Here is an 18,985-nt window from a genome sequence, read left to right on the forward strand (position 1 = left end):
AGAATAGAGTGAAACCTGTGGAGAAAGGAGTAGCAGGATGTTCAAGGTCGTCGCGTGCTTATTTTCCATCTTTGGGCGTGGGCCTCATCTTCGTGGGGGGCGAGTGACATTAATATGCCTTTTGCTTCCGGGAACCCCAGATGGCGAAAATGGCGACGCGCCATAAATGGGAGTTGTCGGAAATGGGAACCGTGGAGAGAGAGAGAGAGAAACGAGAGTTTCATCCCATAGGCTGCTACCCGGTGACAGATGACAGCAGAAACTGCGCCTCTTACGACCAGCAAATTCAAGGAACCAAAATCCACGTCAGAATTTTCGCAGAGGAGGATGTCAATTGGCTGGGACGTGTACCCACGTGACTCATCGTTAGTCTTGGTTCTTCTTGGTTAGTACAGCCTCGAACTTTAGGCAAGGCGGGCTGAGCGGGACTTTTTAGGCGAGGCTAGAATGATTCGTAAATGGCGCAGCAATTCTGCCCTCCTGGGGCTCACAAGGCTCGAGATCCATTCCAACAGTTTCACCGCCATATTTCTCCGTGGTTGGTGCTGTAAAAGTCTAACCTCTGTCGGCTGTAGAGGCGCTACGGCGTCGCGGGATGATGCTCGTCAATTTTGAGTGGATTGTCGATTGAACCGCTCTTTTGGACCGGGACAAACATCCTCTGCCTCAGCCATGGGTCAACGGCAGTCCTCGGACAGCGCTGCCCAGGACCAGGCTCCGGCCAAAGCAGACTACTATGATCTCCTCGGCGTCGAAAGAACTGCGACTGACGATGACCTCAAAAAGGCATACCGGCGAAAGGCCCTCGAACTGCACCCGGATCGAAATTTTGGCAATGTCGAAGAGACCACGAGACTGTTCGCCGAGATCCAGTCTGCCTATGAAGTCCTCTCCGACCCTCAGGAACGTGCATGGTATGACTCGCATAGAGATATCCTTCTGCGCGGTGACCAGGCAGCTGGCCCGACGTCAGATGAGTTCTTCTACAACATGCGGATGACAACCACGGAAGAGGTGTTAAAATTGATGATGAAGTTTAATGGCCGATTGGAATATACCAATGCTCCGAGTGGCTTTTATGGCGGACTGAACGACTTCTTTAAGCAGCTTGCGAAAGAGGAGGACATTGCTTGTCAGTGGGAGGATGAAGACCCAATGGACTACCCTGAGTTCGGGCTCAAGGAAGATGATTATGAGGACGTGGTTCGCCCATTTTACGCGGCATGGAGCGGGTTTGCCACTAAGAAGAGCTATTCTTGGAAAGATCAATACAGGTTATCGGATGCGCCAGACAGACGAATTAGGCGCTTGATGGAAAAGGAAAACAAGAAGATCCGGGATGAGGCCGTGCAGGAGTACAATGAAGCAGTGCGCTCTTTGGTTGCTTTTATTCGGAAACGAGACCCTCGTGTTCAAAACAACCAAAAGTCAGAAGCTGAACGGCAAAAAGCCCTTCGAGAGGCGACTGCTGCACAAGCGGCACGGTCGAGGGCAGCACAACAAGCGAAGCTTCAGGAAACTGGTGCTGAGGCAATAGCTGAGTGGGCCAAATCAAGGTCGAAAGACGAATATGAAGGCGGGTTCTCGAGTGAGTCTGAGTTGGAGGAACACGAGTATGACTGCGTGGTCTGCGACAAGACTTTCAAGAGCGAGGCCCAATTCAAGGCTCACGAGAAGAGCAAAAAGCATATCAAGTTATTAAAACAGCTGAAGAAGGAGATGCGCCAGGAGGGTGTAGAATTGGAGCTGGAAAATGGTCATAGAGCACGAGACCACGACGCTACAGCAGCTGATGGAGACGAATTCCACGATGAGAAAGCCAAATCAACCTCTCCGAAGACTGATATCGCTGAAACCGAGCCAAGCGACGCCGAGGTACATCAACGGCAAACAGATCTAGCAGGAACGGTGGATAGCCACGAGTCCTCCGAGGCTTCAGACGATGACGATTACGCTCCCCGGTCAGAGATTGAGCGACGCTTAGGCGAAGAACCTTTGGAGAGAATTTCTGCAGCATTTGACGATGTCAGTCTCTCGGGCACTCCTCTCACGTCCGATCCTGAGACGACAGCACAACCCAAGATTGGCAAGGCAAAGCAGAAAAAAGCAAAGAGGGCCGCACAGAAGGCGGCAGAGCAATCCGATAAGGCGGCAGCAGAGTTTCAGTGTGTCGTATGCAAAGCCGAGTTTCCGTCCAAGACGCGCTTGTTCAACCACATCAAGGAGAAAAACCACGCCGCTCCAGTGACTCAGGTCAAAGGTGTCAAGGGCGGGAAAGGAAAGAAAAGATGATCAGATGGGAGACGAATTTCACGAATTAATTGCATTGAGTGTCTAGAGGCCGCCACCATGAAGTGCATAGATATAGATTATACCCAGGGGCGTGGATGCATAGCGACGGTGTTTTTGAGCGAGATACTAAAACCACATTGGGATTATCTTTATATGGACGCTCTTCGTATCAAAACTTGTTGACCTAACCTACTCATTTTTGCATGTCAGTTGCTGTCTGGTGTCTATGCATCTCGCATAACTTGCGGTGAAGACAAAATGCCAACACCGACCGACCCCGAAGCGAGGCCATTAGCGAGGCTCTTCTCCCTCTCACACACAGACACATTTTTCCCGCCTCTTCCCGGTCTGTATCTGGCCCTTTTCTCTCGAAACATTGACACTTCAGAGATATCGTCGACGGACCAGGAAGCAATGGATCGTCGATTCATGAGTACCCACGCACTGTCCCGTTGCCATCAAGGTTGCCGCCGAAACACGGTGATGACGCAGGGATCATCGGCGCCCCCTGTTGTTGCTGCTGCTTGCTGCTTGCTGCGCTCTCTCCTGTTCGATCTCCAGTGACGGAGCTCTGTGACTTTGGGCATACATACATAAAAGCGTGGCAGCTCGTGAGGGAGACAATTTAAAAAAAAAAAAAAGAAAGTGATACACCCTTGGTGCATGACACTTGACTTGTTTGATTTCCTATTTCCCAGTTCCCAATTCCAACTACTAAACCTCCGAGGCACAAGAGGATATCACGACGGACGACTACGAAGTTTACTGTGAGGGGGAAACGGGAGCTTTGGTACAATGATTGACGACATCAGATATCCAGCACAGATGGACACTCGCTGTGCAGACCCGGGGTTGCAGCTCGACGTCGACCTCATGGTGCTGGAGTATACTCTGTTCCGGGCCGTCGAGGCTCACTTGGACGCCCTGTGTGGAGGACGATGTCAACACGACTACGAGGACGATGACGACAAGGCAATATACGGACCGCAGCAGCGAATGCTTGTCATCTTCGACAGCTTTCTCAACGTCTTCAACCACCACCACCCTTGTTACGAGCAGTCGGCCGAGTTCAATTACAGGCTGCAGGTCCTAGAGTTCCTCGTCTTGCTGTTATATCGCCGCACTCAGATCATCGTCACGGAGCGTTCCTCAGCAAACTCATCAGGGGGTTTCAACCGCACAATGAGCGATCTGAAGGATCGTCGAAGATGGCTCGCCAGGCGTGAGAGAGATTCCCGCGTTGGGATCCACGAGGGTTCTACAGCGGCCGGAGAAAATGAACAGGCTCGGGCCTGGGATCTAGAGCAGCGGATATACAGCACCTGGGACGCGACCAGACCTCCTCACGCGCCATCAGCCTCTCCACCGACAGCCCTTCCTCCGAGTCCCTCGCTCCTGTCGCCGCTCCTGCCGCGCTTCATGGCCATTTCCGCATCCTTTGTCGACGTTGTGAGGCAACGGCCGGACGACTTCTGGATGGACGTCGCCTGCGAATTCATGTTGCAGGCGAGTCTCGAATCGCTGCGACTGCGCAGCCGAGGGGGCGGGTCAATAGAGTGTCTCCCGAGACTCGAGGACTGTTTTGCATGGGGCTACCTCGGCGATCTCGACACGTCGCTCAATGGCGAAGGGGACGCTCATCCAGCTTCGTATGATAACCACGACCACGAGGAAACAGCAGAGGAGGAGACCGAGGCATTCAACAACCTCTTCCGCTCCACCCCCGGCGAGTGTCCCAGAAACATCGAACACCCATCCTGGACCCAACTGCGCCTCGACACGCTACAAGAATTCTCCGTCGTTGGGGGAGACTCGTCCACCGCCGCCGCGTCCCAGACCCGCCGCCTCGAGCGCCTGGTCGAGAAATACCCCCGCGCCGAGTTCCAGCACCGGCTCGCCCTTCTGCTCCGCGCCATGTGGGAGTTCAGCTGCCGCGAGCATCTGTTGGGAAAACCGGTGCTCGTAGAGATCGAGGAGGGACATGTCAAGAGTCGGGGTCTGGAAGGGGCGGAGTTTGATAAGTTTGCAGCGCGTGTTGGGTTGACTTGTGGGGTTGGAGGTTGACGAGGTTTGGGATTGGGGGGACTATCGTCTCCCAAGGGGAAGGGGCGTACAAGGACTCAGTATGACTCAAGTAGGTACTAATGCAACTACTGCATGAGACAACGATAAGTGTCAGCGTGGATGTGAATATCGAGGACAGGCAGGTGGCGGCGTCGTCGTCAACAGCGCTACACAGGACATGACAGCCGAGAATGAAAATTCTGCGCAACGCATGTCCATGGAGTACGGACTACATGCACGCACAGCCAACTATATACATGATATTATATGTACGAGGCACTTTCCGCGTCCGTCCTCACTGCCCGTCTCCCTTTTTCCAGGCTTCCGCTTCAAACCCGTCCATCCACTGCGTGAACTCCTCCCCTCCAGCCACCCAGCCCTTGATCCCACCTTTCAGGATGACACTCTGGAGTGCCGTTGTCGCCTGCTGACCCTGGTCGGCGATGTAATCCGCCAGCCACCCGGCGGCTCTGGTTCCACGGCCACCCGAGCTGCCACAGTAGAAGATCACCAAGGGGATGTTGGCGGCGGTGGACAAATTGTACAGCGTCGCGAGGGAGGGGTAGAGTGTCTGTGCGGGCAGGTTTATGGAGTGTTTGATGGTGCCGCCCTGCAGTGGTGGGTAGATAGAGTTAGCGTTTGCTATGATCTGGAATGGATAGAAGAAGGTGAATGTAACGGGAGTGAGGTATGAATGAGCAAGGCAGGATAATGTCGAACAGAAGAGGATGCAGCTGGAGTGGAGGTGTTAGTCCATCTTCAGATCGTGGCTTGCTTTCCCCCCTTTTGCACAGTGGTAGATTTGTGTGACTCGTACGCCGTCATCTCATGGGCGGTGGGCTGAGGCTGAGTATGGTGTGTCCTGTTGGCTGACCAAAGAAGCAACGTGCTTTGTGTTTGGTCTTATTACCAGGCCAGCATATGGATTTTTTCCTCAACCTGGACCACCCTTTTCCACCTGGTGTTGTTCTTCCCTTTCATCCACCCGCCGGAAAACGAAGCCGCCACCATCGCGAAGAACAGAGGGCAAAAAGAAAAGCGAGGTCCCTACAGCATGATCATTCCTCCTCAGGTCCACGAGCAGGAAATCCCGCCCTCCCCTCTGGCCCTGCCGGAAGCGTCCCAACAAGTCTTCACGCGAGATGGCTTTGGGATCTGTTTGCCTCGGCGCGGGGAATTGGGCGTGCCATGGTTGCTCCCCTTGCGAAGTGGCCGTGGTCATCCTTTTTCCGGTTGTGCAATAGTGGGATACAAGCGATAAAGCTAAAACGTTCTTGGGTGCTGGGGTTGTAAGCTGGTGATGTGGAAGTTTAAGGGGAAATTGAGGACGAGTAGGAGAACCGTTCAGGCTGTGAGTGGATGATCGGCCGGAAACGGTGTATGAGGGGGAAAACGGCGTCTGGTAGGGGCCAGGACGAATAGCCTGGAGGAAACGAGGAGAAGCGAGGTTTCGGGCCGGACTGCGCATGACTACGAGTAGACTTGCTGGAAGCGTTCCTTGGTGGACCAATTTGTGGCTGAGACAACATTCAAATACTCTCCTTCGTAGTTCGAACAGTGTTTCTGTAGGTATACCGGTTAGACACGCCAATGATGGACAGAAGGCTTACAGGCGCTGCACAACGTCAATGTCGATACCAACGGCCTAGCGTGACAGATGTTTAGGCGTGGACGCTAATGGAATAGCAGCACTCAAGCTGAGTAGGTACTCGGAAGTAGGAGATCCTGTAAGTCCAAGTGGTCATGGCGTGTCAAGGGAGGACCGCAGGCAGAGAGGACGATGAAAATCCGATTCACAACCCAACCAGGTGTCTCATGCCCGCTAAAAAAGCAAGGCGGTCAAACTTGACGGGGATAATTAAAACCATGTCAACTCAGCAACTCGGTCAGCCTTTTGGAGAAACCGGCTTCTAGAAGTTCGCCTGTTGAAATCTGCCAAGCTGCACTATCAACACCATCACCTGCAACTTACGGGGTGGACATGCGAATACGAGCAGCTGCTACACCCTAGCTTCGCGAGATGGTCCCCCCTATCCAACGCACCATGTCGATAACCCTTGCGCGTGAGCCGCATCCACGGCTGTCACCGGCTGCCTGCCTGCCCAACTGCCCCTGTGGCGTAGACGAGGCTTGTTTCACGCCTCGCGCCGACCCTATGCCATCTCAAAAGCAACAAGATTGAAGGACACCTGCAGCGGCGCGATTGAAATCCAGCCCAAGTGGTAGGAGGCGTTGGGGCTGTTTACTTGTCACGCGAGGGGGGAAGGGATGTCAACAGGCCGGATATGGAGGAGATGTTGACGCCAACCCCTTGCAGTGTCAAGCCATGGCTATCCAGTTTATATTGTGGCAGGGCCATTCATTCTCGTCGGAGACAAGTCCAGACGTGCTGAATCCCTCCCTCAGAGATCTCCCCATAACCACCATCGAGACGTATCCCTCGACAACCGTGACCTCGGCCTCCTCTACAATCCATCATGCCTTCTTATCGCGCAGCTCTCCTCTACCTGGCCGTATTGACGCGGGTCGCATACGTCCAAGCCGACTCGTCGGTCTTCTCTCAATTCATCGGCTCAACCGTAGCCCCCGTTCCCACCCTGTCTGACGACCTGGCCTCGTCGTATTTCACCATCTGCACGAACTACATCCATGGCCTGCCAGTATTGTCGGACCTCGCAGTCAGCGAGTCGATCAATCTCGAACAAATCGCCGTCGACGGCGTCTGTCAATTCTGCACCAGCGTCGGCCAGTCGCGGATCGACTCGTGCTGCGCGCAGGCCACCTCCTCAGCCTGCTTTGACCAATTCGCCGCGGCGAATGCTGGACGGACTACGCCTGCTTCGGCCAGTGCAGAGCCGACGGCCTTGACCACTGGCACCTCTGGTCCGACGGCTAGCAGCTCCTCCAACGGCGGTATCATCGTCCAGGTAGGGCCTGAGGATTGATCGACCACGATACACATGCTGACCTCTTCCCAGAACAAGGATCTTATTGCCGGGTCCTTTATCGGAGCCGTCTTTGGTGTTGTTGGATGGATATTGTAGGAAGAAAAGGGATGGGTTGGCCCGGTCACAATATCGAGCGGCGTCCTGGAACGAGGTTGATGTGTGATCCACACCGTTATAGGCAGAGTTCCGCGAGCTTTTCAAACAGGAGAACAGACAATGAGGGCGGGAAATGGATATCTTGAAAGAATCATTCAACATCGCCCACCACCACCCCTCAATAGGCTGACTCCTTTACCTTGCGGCGCTCTACATGCCAACTGATACAAAGCACGAGATACCAGCACCTGTATTATCTATTTGTAGGATATATCACTATCCAGTATCTACCGAGTACTCCGTACATCCGTAGTAAGAAGTTAAGATTCAAGATCGCCGAGACACTTCTTACTACTACTACTTGGCTCGCCTCTATCCGCTCGAGCCTCCATTCGCTCCGGCCCGCGACCTTGGCCAGAGTTTGCGGATTGGGGGCCACGGCCAACGGCTACTGCTACTGGCGGGCCCCTTCTGCGTGTCTGGCTTCTGGCTACTGGCTACTGGCTACGACGACGACCACGTCAATCAAGGAGCACCTCGTAGTGAGTCCACCCCTGGCACTGGCTGGACCACAGCCATAACCACAACCACAACCCAAACTTGGCCAATACCTAGGAACAGACTCAGCCGTTCAGCCTCACCTGGAGCGAAAAATGCGTGTGTGATGCGCCTCAACACGAACTTCGTAAACGATCGTCCCTCATAGTTTTATGCATGGTATGTATCTCTAGTTCCCGCCAGCCTGATTGCGTGTTTACCGGGCATGTATTTAAATCCTCCTCCTCCTCCTCCTCCTCCTCCTCCAGTCACTTCATCCCAGGCCTTTTGAGGATCTTGTAATTCCTCATTCTTCCGAAAACTCGCCCTCCCCGCACAAAACTCTCTTGATCTTTGCTCTTATCTCCCCTCCCACTAACCCAAATATCCCGCGGGCTGTTGTCGCACAGCCCAGTTGGTCAAATCTTGTTCCTAGAACCTCCCACAACACGCCTGTCCTCTTTCCCGTGCAACCGGCAAAATGGACAACGTTCCGGATCCTGAGGTAGCACTCGCCCCAACTGTGATCATGGCCCGGAACAAGGATGGGCCACGGTTAAACGTGAGACTGTATGCCGCCATCCACGGAACGCTCAATCCTTCAGATAAAGTGCCGTGCTCTCTCCTCGTGTTCAAATTCAACATGTCTGTCATGAGTGGGAAAAGCCGACTCAAAGCAGTCGATATCAGGATATTATTTGACAGTGTTGGAGTCGAGGAGCGAGGCCCGGGGGTCATGACCCTCGCGCCTCAAGGCACCCTGACCCTCCCCAGTCTGTCCCCCGACACCGGTGGCTTCAGACTGGAGAGATCGCTCACGCAGGACATGCGGAGGGGAATGCGACTCCAGGGCGCAGCTCGATTTGTAAAAGTGGACTGGGGTCTTCCAGATTCGGTGTCTTGGAAGCTTTCCGAAGACAGCCAGTTGCAGCATGGTGTTTCTGGATCCTTCACCGGTGCTGTTCTGCTCAGGCGACAAAACGACCAGCAGTTTACTGCCAGAATAGAAGTGAAGGCCGTGACGACAAGACCGCTCATGTCATTTGCCCGCCTCTCCCAAGGCACAATGGAATTTGATCCTACCCGTTCCCTCATGCCAGAGCAAGGATTTAATGACTGGGCAGACCACCTGGGAGACGTGGATCTCAATGCTCTCGCATCCCTTAGGACCGACGAGGGTCCGAGTCTGATTCCTGCGATACCCCAGCCGCCACCGCCAGAGGAGCCTCCAAGACCTCCTACCCCAGTCCCTGACTCGCCGCCGGCTGTGGAACCCGTGCCAGTCGAGCCACCTCCCCAAGTCGAAAGTCCTGTTGCAAATAAAGCCTCCGACTTAAGTGTGGAAGAGCAAGAGTTTGATGCAGCATATGGGCTTGAATGGCAAGGAATTCCCAAGAGTGACAAGAATCGAATATTTGCCAGCTTCGCCAGCGGAGGATTCGGTGCAGTGGAGAACAGCATGCGATTCCGGCGTTTCAGACCGCTTCATCTCTTGAGCCTCTTCACGTACCAACAGAGACTTGTGGATCTCGAGCAGGGTGTTCGAGACCACAGGGTCCTTTCAGACGACGACCATAACGCCCTGGCGAAGCTGTTGAGAGAATACGGTATGTAGGCTGTCCCCTCAAGGAACGAGCCCTAGCCGTGCTCGAGGCTGTCGTGGAGAGAGTGTCAATCACGTTCATTTCTGAGCTAACCTATTCGTGTGGGATTCAGCCGAGGCGCTCCGAATGTTCAAGGAGCTCGAAGGGTGGGCGAGTCCGTCCGCAACAGATGCCGAATATACCGCCAAGGTGTTTCAAGCCATGCTGGCGGATGACCGTTACCAGTTCAAGAATGCGCAAGAGATGGTCGACCTTAATCTCACAACCAGCGTTGATTCCGTCCGGAACGCCGTCGCAACAGGTCTCATGTCGTTTCATCGTATCCACGAAGGAGGGCTTTCTGCCTGGCTTTGGCGTTGGCGTAGGTTCTGGCAACGGCGCCCTCAGGAGGACCCGGTTTCGTTCTCGCGGCTCGTTCCCCCGGAAGTCAGGCCCCGCGAAATCGCGAATGCGGCCGACAGTCTGGCCCGATTCATCGTTGCAGGGGCCGGGGTGGTATTCCTGGTGGCGCCGTTGTACAACTTGGTCTACGTATCAGCCTTGAAGTACCAACTCATGTCCGTCGTGCTCTGGTTGTTCGTATTCGCTATAAGCTTGGCTGCATCGAGTAGCGTGTCCAACCAGGAGCTTCTGGCTGCAATCGCAGGGTATGCTGCAGTCCTCGTTGTCTTCGTGGGCCAAGGTCCAAGTGCTTAGGTGGATTTTCGAAGCGACCAACAGTCAGACGGCGTAGGAATTGCTGCCATGGTAGGTAATAGTTTGGTACATGCTTTGAAGAGGAGGGCGGTCGACCCGATCCAAATTCAGGGAGCTAAGATGCATTTGGCGCAGGACTCAGATGAGGAAATCCCATATAGCGAGCACATGGCCTCAGCTGCATTCTCCAGGAACCTACCTGATACCTGAAATCAAGTAAAAAATTAGTTCTCAAGCCGCAGGTCATAGTGATCCCTCCAGGCAACAGCGAGACGAAGTGGAAGACAATCATCCATTTACCCCAGTGGGTTCTGCCGCATGATGCCTGCAAGGTTCAACTCGGGTATGTTTCCGGCTAAGCTGCTCAATAACGTTGATAAACTTGTGTGGTCGACTAACAGCTCCCCGTCTTCATTTCGTCGTCCTGGTCCGGTGTCAGTCTTTTGACAATGCCAGTATTTGCGAAGTCGTCACTCCTTCATTCGTGTTTAAACAAGCGCAGAAGCAGCATCGTATAGCCCAGAACGGCCACCTTTCGTGCTGACCGGAAACTTCCCAGGAGACCCATATTCTGTGCACTCGCCGCAGAGCCAGATCTGTAAGTCGACTCGGAAAGCAGCCCAGTGCCATCACCAGCCCCTTTACCAAGGAATTGCTAGTCATCGGGGTATTCGTCCTTCACGTTGCTCACAAATGTCGCCGTCTCCGGATCATACCGCTTAAACCACTTTCCAACCTCGATGGGAAAATTGTTGGCACGCTCCTCCGAAAAGTCATCGGGACCAAACAGCACCACGTTCTCCTCCGCCACATAGCGTGTCGACTCATCCTCCACGATAACATTGTAGAAGGGCTGAGATCTTCCGTTTGGTAAGCGATCGACTTGATTCATGGTAATCCACTGCTCCTGCATGCGACAGTAGGGATCCCACCCATAAATCACGGCCACGTAATTCCGACGACGGTGCCTAAAGACTTGGCCTACGCTGTATTTCACTTCTGAATTGCGAGGATCAGACCGATATTTGGCTGGGCGTGACTCATGATCCGACTCCTTCAGCTGCAAAATTAAGTTGCGGTAAGCACGGGCGTCGGGCAGATTATTTGTCAGTGGAAGGACGCAGGTTTCAAACAAGTGGATATCTAGATCAAAATATTCGAGAAAGTGCTGCGTAAGGACGGCGAGATGTTGGCGCAAGTGCGTTGCGTGCCTAGGGGGATCGGATGGGATGCTAACGAGAGCGAACAAAGCAGAGTAGGCGGCCAAGTTGGTGTTGATCGGATGTAATGGAAGACCAGGGTCGTGAGAAGGGGAGGCTAGAATGTTGAGTGCTGTGCGTACTGAGAGGTCACGGGCAGACGCCGGCGACATATATGCGACAGTCTGAGTTGGTGTTGTACCAGGATTTATGAATTTGAGCTGTGTCTCCAACCTTGATCGGGAGATGGATTCTGAGTTGTGGAAAGGGTCCATGTATAAGTGTGTCAGATCGGACGGTTCTTGACCGGAAGATTCTGCAAGGGGGTGGCCGTCAAGGTCGAACCCAAGCGGAGGCTGCACGACTGCATGCACATGGAAAGGATAGCTGCAAGGTTCGGCTCGCAAGTTGAATCGACGTGCAACGTAACAAAAGATGGTGGCCGAGATAAGAGGGACCGAGTTTCTGTTGGTGCTAAACAGAGCTACTCCGAGGAACATATGGTCGATGGAGTGGTAGTTTCGTCCATCTGTGATGCCTACCCATTGGTTGTCTAGCAGATGCTGAGCGATGATGCTCGCTCTCATCCGCGGCGACATTCCATCGATGTAGGGGTGAGCCTCGCGGACCGAAAGGACGTAGGAATCAAGACGAGCAAGGATCTGACGCGAGCTTTAGCTAGGACGGCAGCAGCGACATGGCCTGTTCAACAAACTCACATCGGACATGTCCCCCGCGGCCTTTTCTTCGAGGATAAACATATCGAAAGCAGACAGTGACCGTTCAAGTGAGCCCGCATGATATTCTCCTGGTTTGATATCCTTCCACTCCTCAACTGCAATCAGTCTCTGTACACAGCCTAAAGCTGCATGGCTCCAGTATCTAAAAAGAGATCAGAAGCATGGCCAGGAGACGGGCCCTACAGAGAGACTCACTTCTGGGCAAGGTGGTTCGGGGAAGAGGGTGCATTCCAGTACATGTCGAACAAGTGGTCCTTGGCGTCGTAACGAGCGTCCAGGATGACCTTCAACGAGTCGAGTCGCCCGGAGTCCTCCTCGATCATCTTGTCGAGGGCTTGTCGAGTGGCCTTGGATGACCTGTACCGCTCTGCAAACAGCTCCTTCCACGCAACGAAGGATGCATCTCGGAGTTTTTGGGGGAACGAGTGCCGTCGATCCCACCACCTGAAAAAGTCCTGGCAGTATTTCTTCCATACAAGTGGTTCTTTGGCGGCATCTGCGAAGCGGTGGCAGGTTTGTTGCAGAGCGGTGTTGCTCTGGAAGGGCAAGTATGACAGAATGACATGAATGACCTCATTAGGAAGTTGTGTGAGTGGCGAGGTCATCGCGACCTGATTCCTCGGCGAGTGCGAGGACGCAGTGTCGGCGCGGTGTTCTTCGCGGATGAGGATATGGGAGTCTGGTGAATTAGTTACTTGGTGGTGTTTGATGCGATTGAGGTGCTGAGGTTCGAGACGAAGGAGGATGTTACACGGCCAAGAGCGAGGAAGCCCTCGTGACCGCCAAGCGCAGCGACCAACTACCGCCAACTGCGCCCGCAGTTGGGTGGCAGTCCAGAGGTTCAGAGTGACAGAGGACGAGGTTCGGAATTAATGATCGAAATCTCAGGCAAGTACTGGTTTCGCGTCGACAGGTGATGAGACATCTCCCAGATTATCAATTCCGATCTTTTACATATTGTCTAACAAATGTGGTGTCCTGCAACTCTACCCCAATCCCTGTTTCAAAGTACCCTTTTCAGCATGCACCTTGACCATTTGCGCCAGGAATGGCCCCCAATTTTCTCGTGTTCTCTCCATCTTCACCTGATCCGCATCCAAGCTCAACGAGTCGTCCAATGCGGTCAGAGAGAGCAAGGAATACTCCAAAGAGTTGGTCGTTGCGGATTCCAACTGAGCCTGTAGCTCCGGAAGAACCATGGCAATCCAGCTATCTCCTTCGTGCACAAAGCCTAGCTTTCGTGGAAGACGCTCCAAGCCATCCATTCTCCATACCACCCCTCCAGCTGGCACATATGCAATGAAATGAAGACCGCTTTCGTCCTCGTCGGCTTCGTCTTCTGCTTTGAGTTTCTTGCGTGGCCGTTTGGCATTTGCGGCTCTTTTCTTCTTTTCGGCCAGAGCCATGTCCTGCTTGAGACGAAGGTCGACATTCATCTTGTCAAACTCTGTGGCAAACGAGTTGTGGACGTCTCTGACGTGGTCGAAGCGATCTAGGGCAAGGCCTCGTTCAACGGGGGTCAAATGCATGGTGGTCGCTCGGAAGTCGTTGAGTGGCTGGCCCAGGTTAACCGTTGCGTGGTTGTTGACGATATTCATAAGAGCAACCGTGGCACAAGAATTGGAAAGCGTCTGGTTTGCGAACCAAATTCCGGTGGGAGGCTGTGTAAGATCATTTTCGGTTTCGGGTGCGGCCCATCTCGACAAAAAGATTAGTCCGTAAATACTCTGCCTGTGCACTGATTAGCATGGATTACAAGCACAAGTTGTTTCTGCTTACGGCGGATACTCGAAGACGCTGTCAAGTGGCACTACTTCGTTGACCTGGACATTGGGGACACCCCATTCTCGTAACAAGGTGCTGAACACAATCTGGATCAAAGATCAGCTGGGTACCCCTTGGTAAGCGAAGGGAAGGGATTACCGGGTCATTTTCTATTTCTGCCCATCCTTTCCACGAAGCGATTTGGTTATTAGCAGGTGGGACATCCTCGGTATTTGTTGAGGTTGTATCCAGGGGCGTTGAAGCTGCACCTGGACTCTCCTGAAATGTATCCCTTTCTGCCGGTACGTCGGTGGTTGGCTCCGAAACGGCGACAGCTCCAGTGTTGGCCATCCCGGAAAGGGATTTTGAGATAATTTTGTGTGTAGAATGAGAACGAGGCTGCACTTGATTTGGCGGAGGATGCGTGGGTAGGACCACTGCAGAAATAGTTCCTGAAAGGACTATTCTGTCTTTCAGTTGTATAGGAGGAGGACCAACAGTATAGGCCGGTCGGAAAAGTGTCTGGTTTGTCGGACAAGACGAATCTCCATCTGGAAAGGCAATGACTTTCTCCCCAGCTTCACACCTGATCCATTTGGGTACGGCAACGAAGTTCCATTATTTCATGGACTACCACGTGGCGGGCCGGGTCCCCGGGGATGTTGTTGATCTCAGCCTGGACTCGAAAAGAATCGAAGATTCTGTCCTGAAGGTGATAAAGGAGAGGAGCGAGCCTTGTGCTGCGCAAGGCTGTGTAACTGACGTCATTTACACCGCCAAGCCATTTTTGGCCTTCAGCCTTGTGCCTGGCAACGGACTGCAAGACGCGTGCAAACGCGATAGAAACCTGCGTTAATCGCTCTCCAACAGGTAAAAATTGGGTGTTAGAACTATCTTTCTTCTACACGGCTACGGGATTGGACTTGCTGAAAAAATAAACAGCAGACATCAAGCGATTTCGGTTGTCCCAAAACCTCCACGAGTATTCACGCTTTGAACCCAAGATCTTTTTCCCTCAAAACTACGACTCAGCGAGCCAGTGCTGGTAGGCAACTCCAATATTTCACGGAGGAGGCTTTTTGGGTTTGATACAAGAGAGAGGACTTCACAGCCGCATGGTGCAATGAATGGAACTCCGCGACTGCGGTCGGCCTTCCCTACCACTCCACGAACAGACCCTCGACGCAGAACCTTCAACAACAATGAACGCTCAGCTCTGGGCTCACCCCCTTCTCCCTTTCCTGAGAGACCATCACCGATAATACGACCTGTGAAGACCGCTGGTGAGCGGGCGGGTGCCCCTACGCCCCTGATACCGACCGAAATCGTCGACGTTCCATCTCAAAGATTCTACGTTTTGGGGTTTTATATTGCTCTCACAGCCTGGAGGCTGTACAACTCCTACAATGTGGAAAATGATCTGGATTCGACGTGGTTGTTTCTCAAATGGATAGGAATTGATGCCGCATTTTTCGTGGCGCTACCAGCGTTTAAGATACCCTGGCTGGAGTTCTCGTTTCCCACGGCTTTCACACTATGGTTGCTGCATGCTCTTGCAAATGCTTTCTTAATGTACAAGATACCAATACCTTTCCTGACGTGGCTGGGGGCACTGGTCAAGGTAGCCTATGACCGCGAGCTGTCGATCTCGGAGCACCGGGTGAAACCAGCAGATATTCTACACAACTCCTCGATCATCTTGGGCAAACAAATTATACACATCCTTCCAGAGGGCTCTGCCATTCTGAATCCCGAGAAGAGGGCGTTTTGCATTGACGCGTCGAGACCCTCGGTGGAACTACCGATTCAGATCAATCAGACGACACCTATTTCTATTGAGCTGCAACGGTATGACCTTGAGACAGAGGAAGTCGAGACGATCACCATCAGCAGCAAACAAGCCAGACAGTTGAAAAAGCAGGCAGACAGCGGTCGCCACAAGTCTGATACAAACACGCCTCGGACTCTGCATTACCCAGTTTCGAAGGCTGGCCTGTACCAGCTGCAACGCGTTATTGACACGACAAAATTGGAAGTGCGGAAACGGAGTTTCGACACGGCAGTGGTGCATTGCCCGTTGGCGTCCATCTCGACTCAATCCGAGGACAGATGCACTGGAGAGTTGAGCAACGTCGCTCTGCGAGTCACAGGTGTCCCACCATTCAAAGTCAAATACAGCAAGACCGTCAATCACAAGCAATTCAGTTCCATTGTCCAGAATGTACTGCCCCATGTGGATCTCGACTTGGTCTCCAGTGATGAGGCCTCGGCTGTCGTCCTTGATCCACGACGGCCACATATGGGATGGACGAAATCCACAACCGAGTCGTTCGAGATCAATGAATCTCTCCACCAGAATGGAAGCCATTCTTACACTATCGAGGAAGTAGAAGATGGTCTCGGGAACAAGGTCGTCTACAATGGGAGCAAATCAAAGGACCTTCATGCTCCACGGGTGCAGAGCTTGACTGTGCATAACAGACCTCGAGTCACACTGGGAGGCCTCAACTCAGATCGCGTACTTCGCGTCCGTGAAGGAAACGCTATTCCGCTTCCTATTTCAATCCAACATGTGGATACGTTGCATCCATCAGACTGGCCGTTTAATGTCAAGTACAGCTTTGTCTCAGACGGTGAAGGGGAAGCCGTTGGCTCGGAACACCATGTACACGAGATGGCGGACCGTCGCTCCATGCCTCTGATCAATCAGCCTGGCAAATACAGCCTCGATTCTGTTGACAGCCAATTCTGCCGTGGCGAGGTTGTTGAACCTTCGTCATGTCTGCTCCATAACCCTCCCAAACCAGGTCTCAGTATGGAGTCTGAGGACATTTTTGACAAGTGTGCCGGTAATCCAATTGGCATGTATGTTAACTTTGACTTCACGGGCACTCCTCCCTTCAAAGTTCGATACACAATAAGCCACCGTGGGACGGCTTTCCCAAAAGTCCAAGAATTTTCTGGTATGCGCGGTCAGATGGAATTGCGTGAAAGAGCCGCTGGCTCTTACATATACACAATCCATGAGATCGAAGACCAAGTCTACGGCAGCGTGTCACTAAAAGACCAAAATCTCGTCCTAAAACAAGACATCAAGCCACCGGCGTCTGCGATATTCCACGGAGACAATCGTGCTGTAAAGGCGTGTCTCGGCTCACCTGTGTCAATACCAGTTAGACTTGCAGGTCAAGGACCGTGGGACTTGGATTATGAGCTGGTGCATGCCGGCAAAAGAAAGAAGCACCACATCCACTCCGAGGACGAGCTATGCACGATCGAACTTCCGCCGTTGGCAGAAGGAGGGAGCTATTCTGTTGTACTGTCAGGAGTCCAAGACAAATCACGATGTCGTACGACGTTGCAGGAGGAACGGAAGATCGAAGTCAGACAAGAGCAGCCACGCGCGGCGTTCGGCGATATTGACGGCAAACGATCGATCCTGGCACTCGATGGCAGGTCTGTGAAACTACCATTGCGGCTCAACGGCTTCGCCCCATGGGCGGTCAGACTGCAGAATCTGGACGACGGGTCTGACTCGTTTGAGCAGATATTTAGAGACGCAAACGCCGAAATCTCAGTCGACCGTCCGGGTACTTACGAGATCGTCTCTATTCATGACAGTTGCCCCGGCGTGGTTGATTCTAAAGCGAACAAATTCCAAGTGAGCTGGCTGCCCCGACCAACGCTATCAATCAAAGATCCGGCTATTGGGACAGAAGGATCGAAAGGCTTCCGCAAGGCCGCAGTTTGTCAGGGAGACGAATCAGTTCTGGCCCTTGGTCTCACAGGCAGCCCGCCTTTCCACCTCAAATACCAGCAGAAGTTCGAACCAATCAAGGGGCCTGCTGCCATTAGCAACAAGCCTGTCACCCTGGCGGGTAGTAGTGCGCAAGTCAATCTTGACACCAGCAAAGCTGGAGAATACTCTTACGTTTTCAGCGAGCTGGGCGATGCTCGCTATTCTCCCGACAAGAAGGGATTTACGCCGATTGTTCTCTGGCAGCAAGTGTATCCTCTACCGTCTGCAAAGTTCAGCCAGGCAGGGAAGACTTATGGCTACTGCAAATACGATCCCACCTTCACAAACAGCGCCGAGGCCGAAACTGAAAACATACCGATCACCTTTACAGGCACGCCCCCTTTCAGTGTTGAAATTGCCATCATTCACCACGGCGTATCAACCCGCCCTGAGATCATCCGCCAAAAAGAGATAGCCACGCGTAGCTACTCGTGGCCACTTTCGCGGGCCACCCTCGACCTAGGTACACATACCGTTTCTATTCGTTCAGTTAAAGACGCGCTTGGCTGCGAATCCATCCTCGACTCGGACCCATCCGCAGTCCGCATTCATGTCTCATCGCCACCAGCCATCATCCCGCTGGAGTCCCAAGAACATTACTGTGTGGGCGAGCACGTCTCTTTCTCCCTGAGCGGCCAAGCCCCCTTTGACGTTTTCTATACTTTCCAGAATCGTGAACGAAAAGCACGTGTTTCGGGTAATGAGTTCAGACGGCTTGCTGAGTCGCCAGGAGAGTTTGTCATTACGGGTGTCAGCGACTCGGCGATGGGGAATAACAAATGCCGCGCAAGGAAAGACATTCGAAAAGTCATTCATCCGTATCCGACTGTTGAAATTGGCAAGGGAAAGACGGTCATCAGCGACATTCATGAGGGAGGGGAGGTGGACATACTGTTTACGTTTACCGGGACGCCACCTTTTGAATTCACGTGAGTATCCCTGTCTCTCCCCCACGCAATTGTGTCCTCAATCAATAGACACTTGGAAGATATACTAATGGATGATGACGCCAACCAGATACACTCGCACGGAGAACCTCAGAAAAGGCACGGGCAAAGCCCGAGTTCTCGAGACACGCCACGACACGTCAGACGAATTCAGCAAGATGATCCGTGCCAGCGACGAGGGCATCTATGAGGTTGTGAGCATCAAAGACCGATTCTGTTCATACACCAAACCCAGTCACAAGGCTGCTGGTAACGGCGGCGGTCTCATGGGCGGCCAGAAGAAGCTGTTGACTTATTGA

At 53.1% G+C, this 18,985-nt stretch overlaps 7 protein-coding genes across 7 annotated transcripts; 5 read left to right on the top strand and 2 right to left on the bottom strand.

Moving 5' to 3' along the window:
• Nucleotides 1-672: 672 nt before the first annotated feature.
• Nucleotides 673-2,292, top strand: AYO20_09663 (hypothetical protein; the record flags this gene model as incomplete). The annotated part of the gene is made up of 1 exon (XM_022647932.1): nucleotides 673-2,292. One exon carries the CDS (start codon nucleotides 673-675, stop codon nucleotides 2,290-2,292), a length of 1,620 nt encoding a protein of 539 aa, XP_022496077.1.
• Nucleotides 2,293-3,087: 795 nt separating this feature from the next.
• On the top strand, nucleotides 3,088-4,356 carry AYO20_09664 (hypothetical protein; the record flags this gene model as incomplete). Its single annotated transcript, XM_022647933.1, has 1 exon — nucleotides 3,088-4,356. One exon carries the CDS (start codon nucleotides 3,088-3,090, stop codon nucleotides 4,354-4,356), a length of 1,269 nt encoding a protein of 422 aa, XP_022496078.1.
• Nucleotides 4,357-4,651: 295 nt separating this feature from the next.
• AYO20_09665 (hypothetical protein) lies at nucleotides 4,652-5,578 on the bottom strand (the record flags this gene model as incomplete). Its single annotated transcript, XM_022647934.1, has 2 exons — nucleotides 4,652-4,966; nucleotides 5,408-5,578. 2 exons carry the CDS (start codon nucleotides 5,576-5,578, stop codon nucleotides 4,652-4,654), a joined length of 486 nt encoding a protein of 161 aa, XP_022496079.1.
• A 1,255-nt stretch (nucleotides 5,579-6,833) lies between these two features.
• Nucleotides 6,834-7,400, top strand: AYO20_09666 (hypothetical protein; the record flags this gene model as incomplete). Its single annotated transcript, XM_022647935.1, has 2 exons — nucleotides 6,834-7,283; nucleotides 7,335-7,400. The coding sequence occupies 2 exons, from the start codon at nucleotides 6,834-6,836 to the stop codon at nucleotides 7,398-7,400; spliced, it is 516 nt and encodes a 171-aa protein (XP_022496080.1).
• Nucleotides 7,401-8,418: 1,018 nt separating this feature from the next.
• Nucleotides 8,419-10,237, top strand: AYO20_09667 (hypothetical protein; the record flags this gene model as incomplete). Its single annotated transcript, XM_022647936.1, has 2 exons — nucleotides 8,419-9,544; nucleotides 9,654-10,237. The coding sequence occupies 2 exons, from the start codon at nucleotides 8,419-8,421 to the stop codon at nucleotides 10,235-10,237; spliced, it is 1,710 nt and encodes a 569-aa protein (XP_022496081.1).
• A 655-nt stretch (nucleotides 10,238-10,892) lies between these two features.
• AYO20_09668 (hypothetical protein) lies at nucleotides 10,893-14,291 on the bottom strand (the record flags this gene model as incomplete). Its single annotated transcript, XM_022647937.1, has 6 exons — nucleotides 10,893-12,098; nucleotides 12,156-12,318; nucleotides 12,372-12,855; nucleotides 13,189-13,907; nucleotides 13,956-14,047; nucleotides 14,100-14,291. The coding sequence occupies 6 exons, from the start codon at nucleotides 14,289-14,291 to the stop codon at nucleotides 10,893-10,895; spliced, it is 2,856 nt and encodes a 951-aa protein (XP_022496082.1).
• A 772-nt stretch (nucleotides 14,292-15,063) lies between these two features.
• Nucleotides 15,064-18,985, top strand: AYO20_09669 (hypothetical protein; the record flags this gene model as incomplete). The annotated part of the gene is made up of 2 exons (XM_022647938.1): nucleotides 15,064-18,668; nucleotides 18,757-18,985. The coding sequence occupies 2 exons, from the start codon at nucleotides 15,064-15,066 to the stop codon at nucleotides 18,983-18,985; spliced, it is 3,834 nt and encodes a 1,277-aa protein (XP_022496083.1).

The sequence above is a fragment of the Fonsecaea nubica genome (genome assembly GCF_001646965.1).
Source record: "Fonsecaea nubica strain CBS 269.64 chromosome Unknown Scaff92, whole genome shotgun sequence".
In the NCBI taxonomy this organism is placed as follows: Eukaryota; Fungi; Ascomycota; class Eurotiomycetes; order Chaetothyriales; family Herpotrichiellaceae; genus Fonsecaea; species Fonsecaea nubica.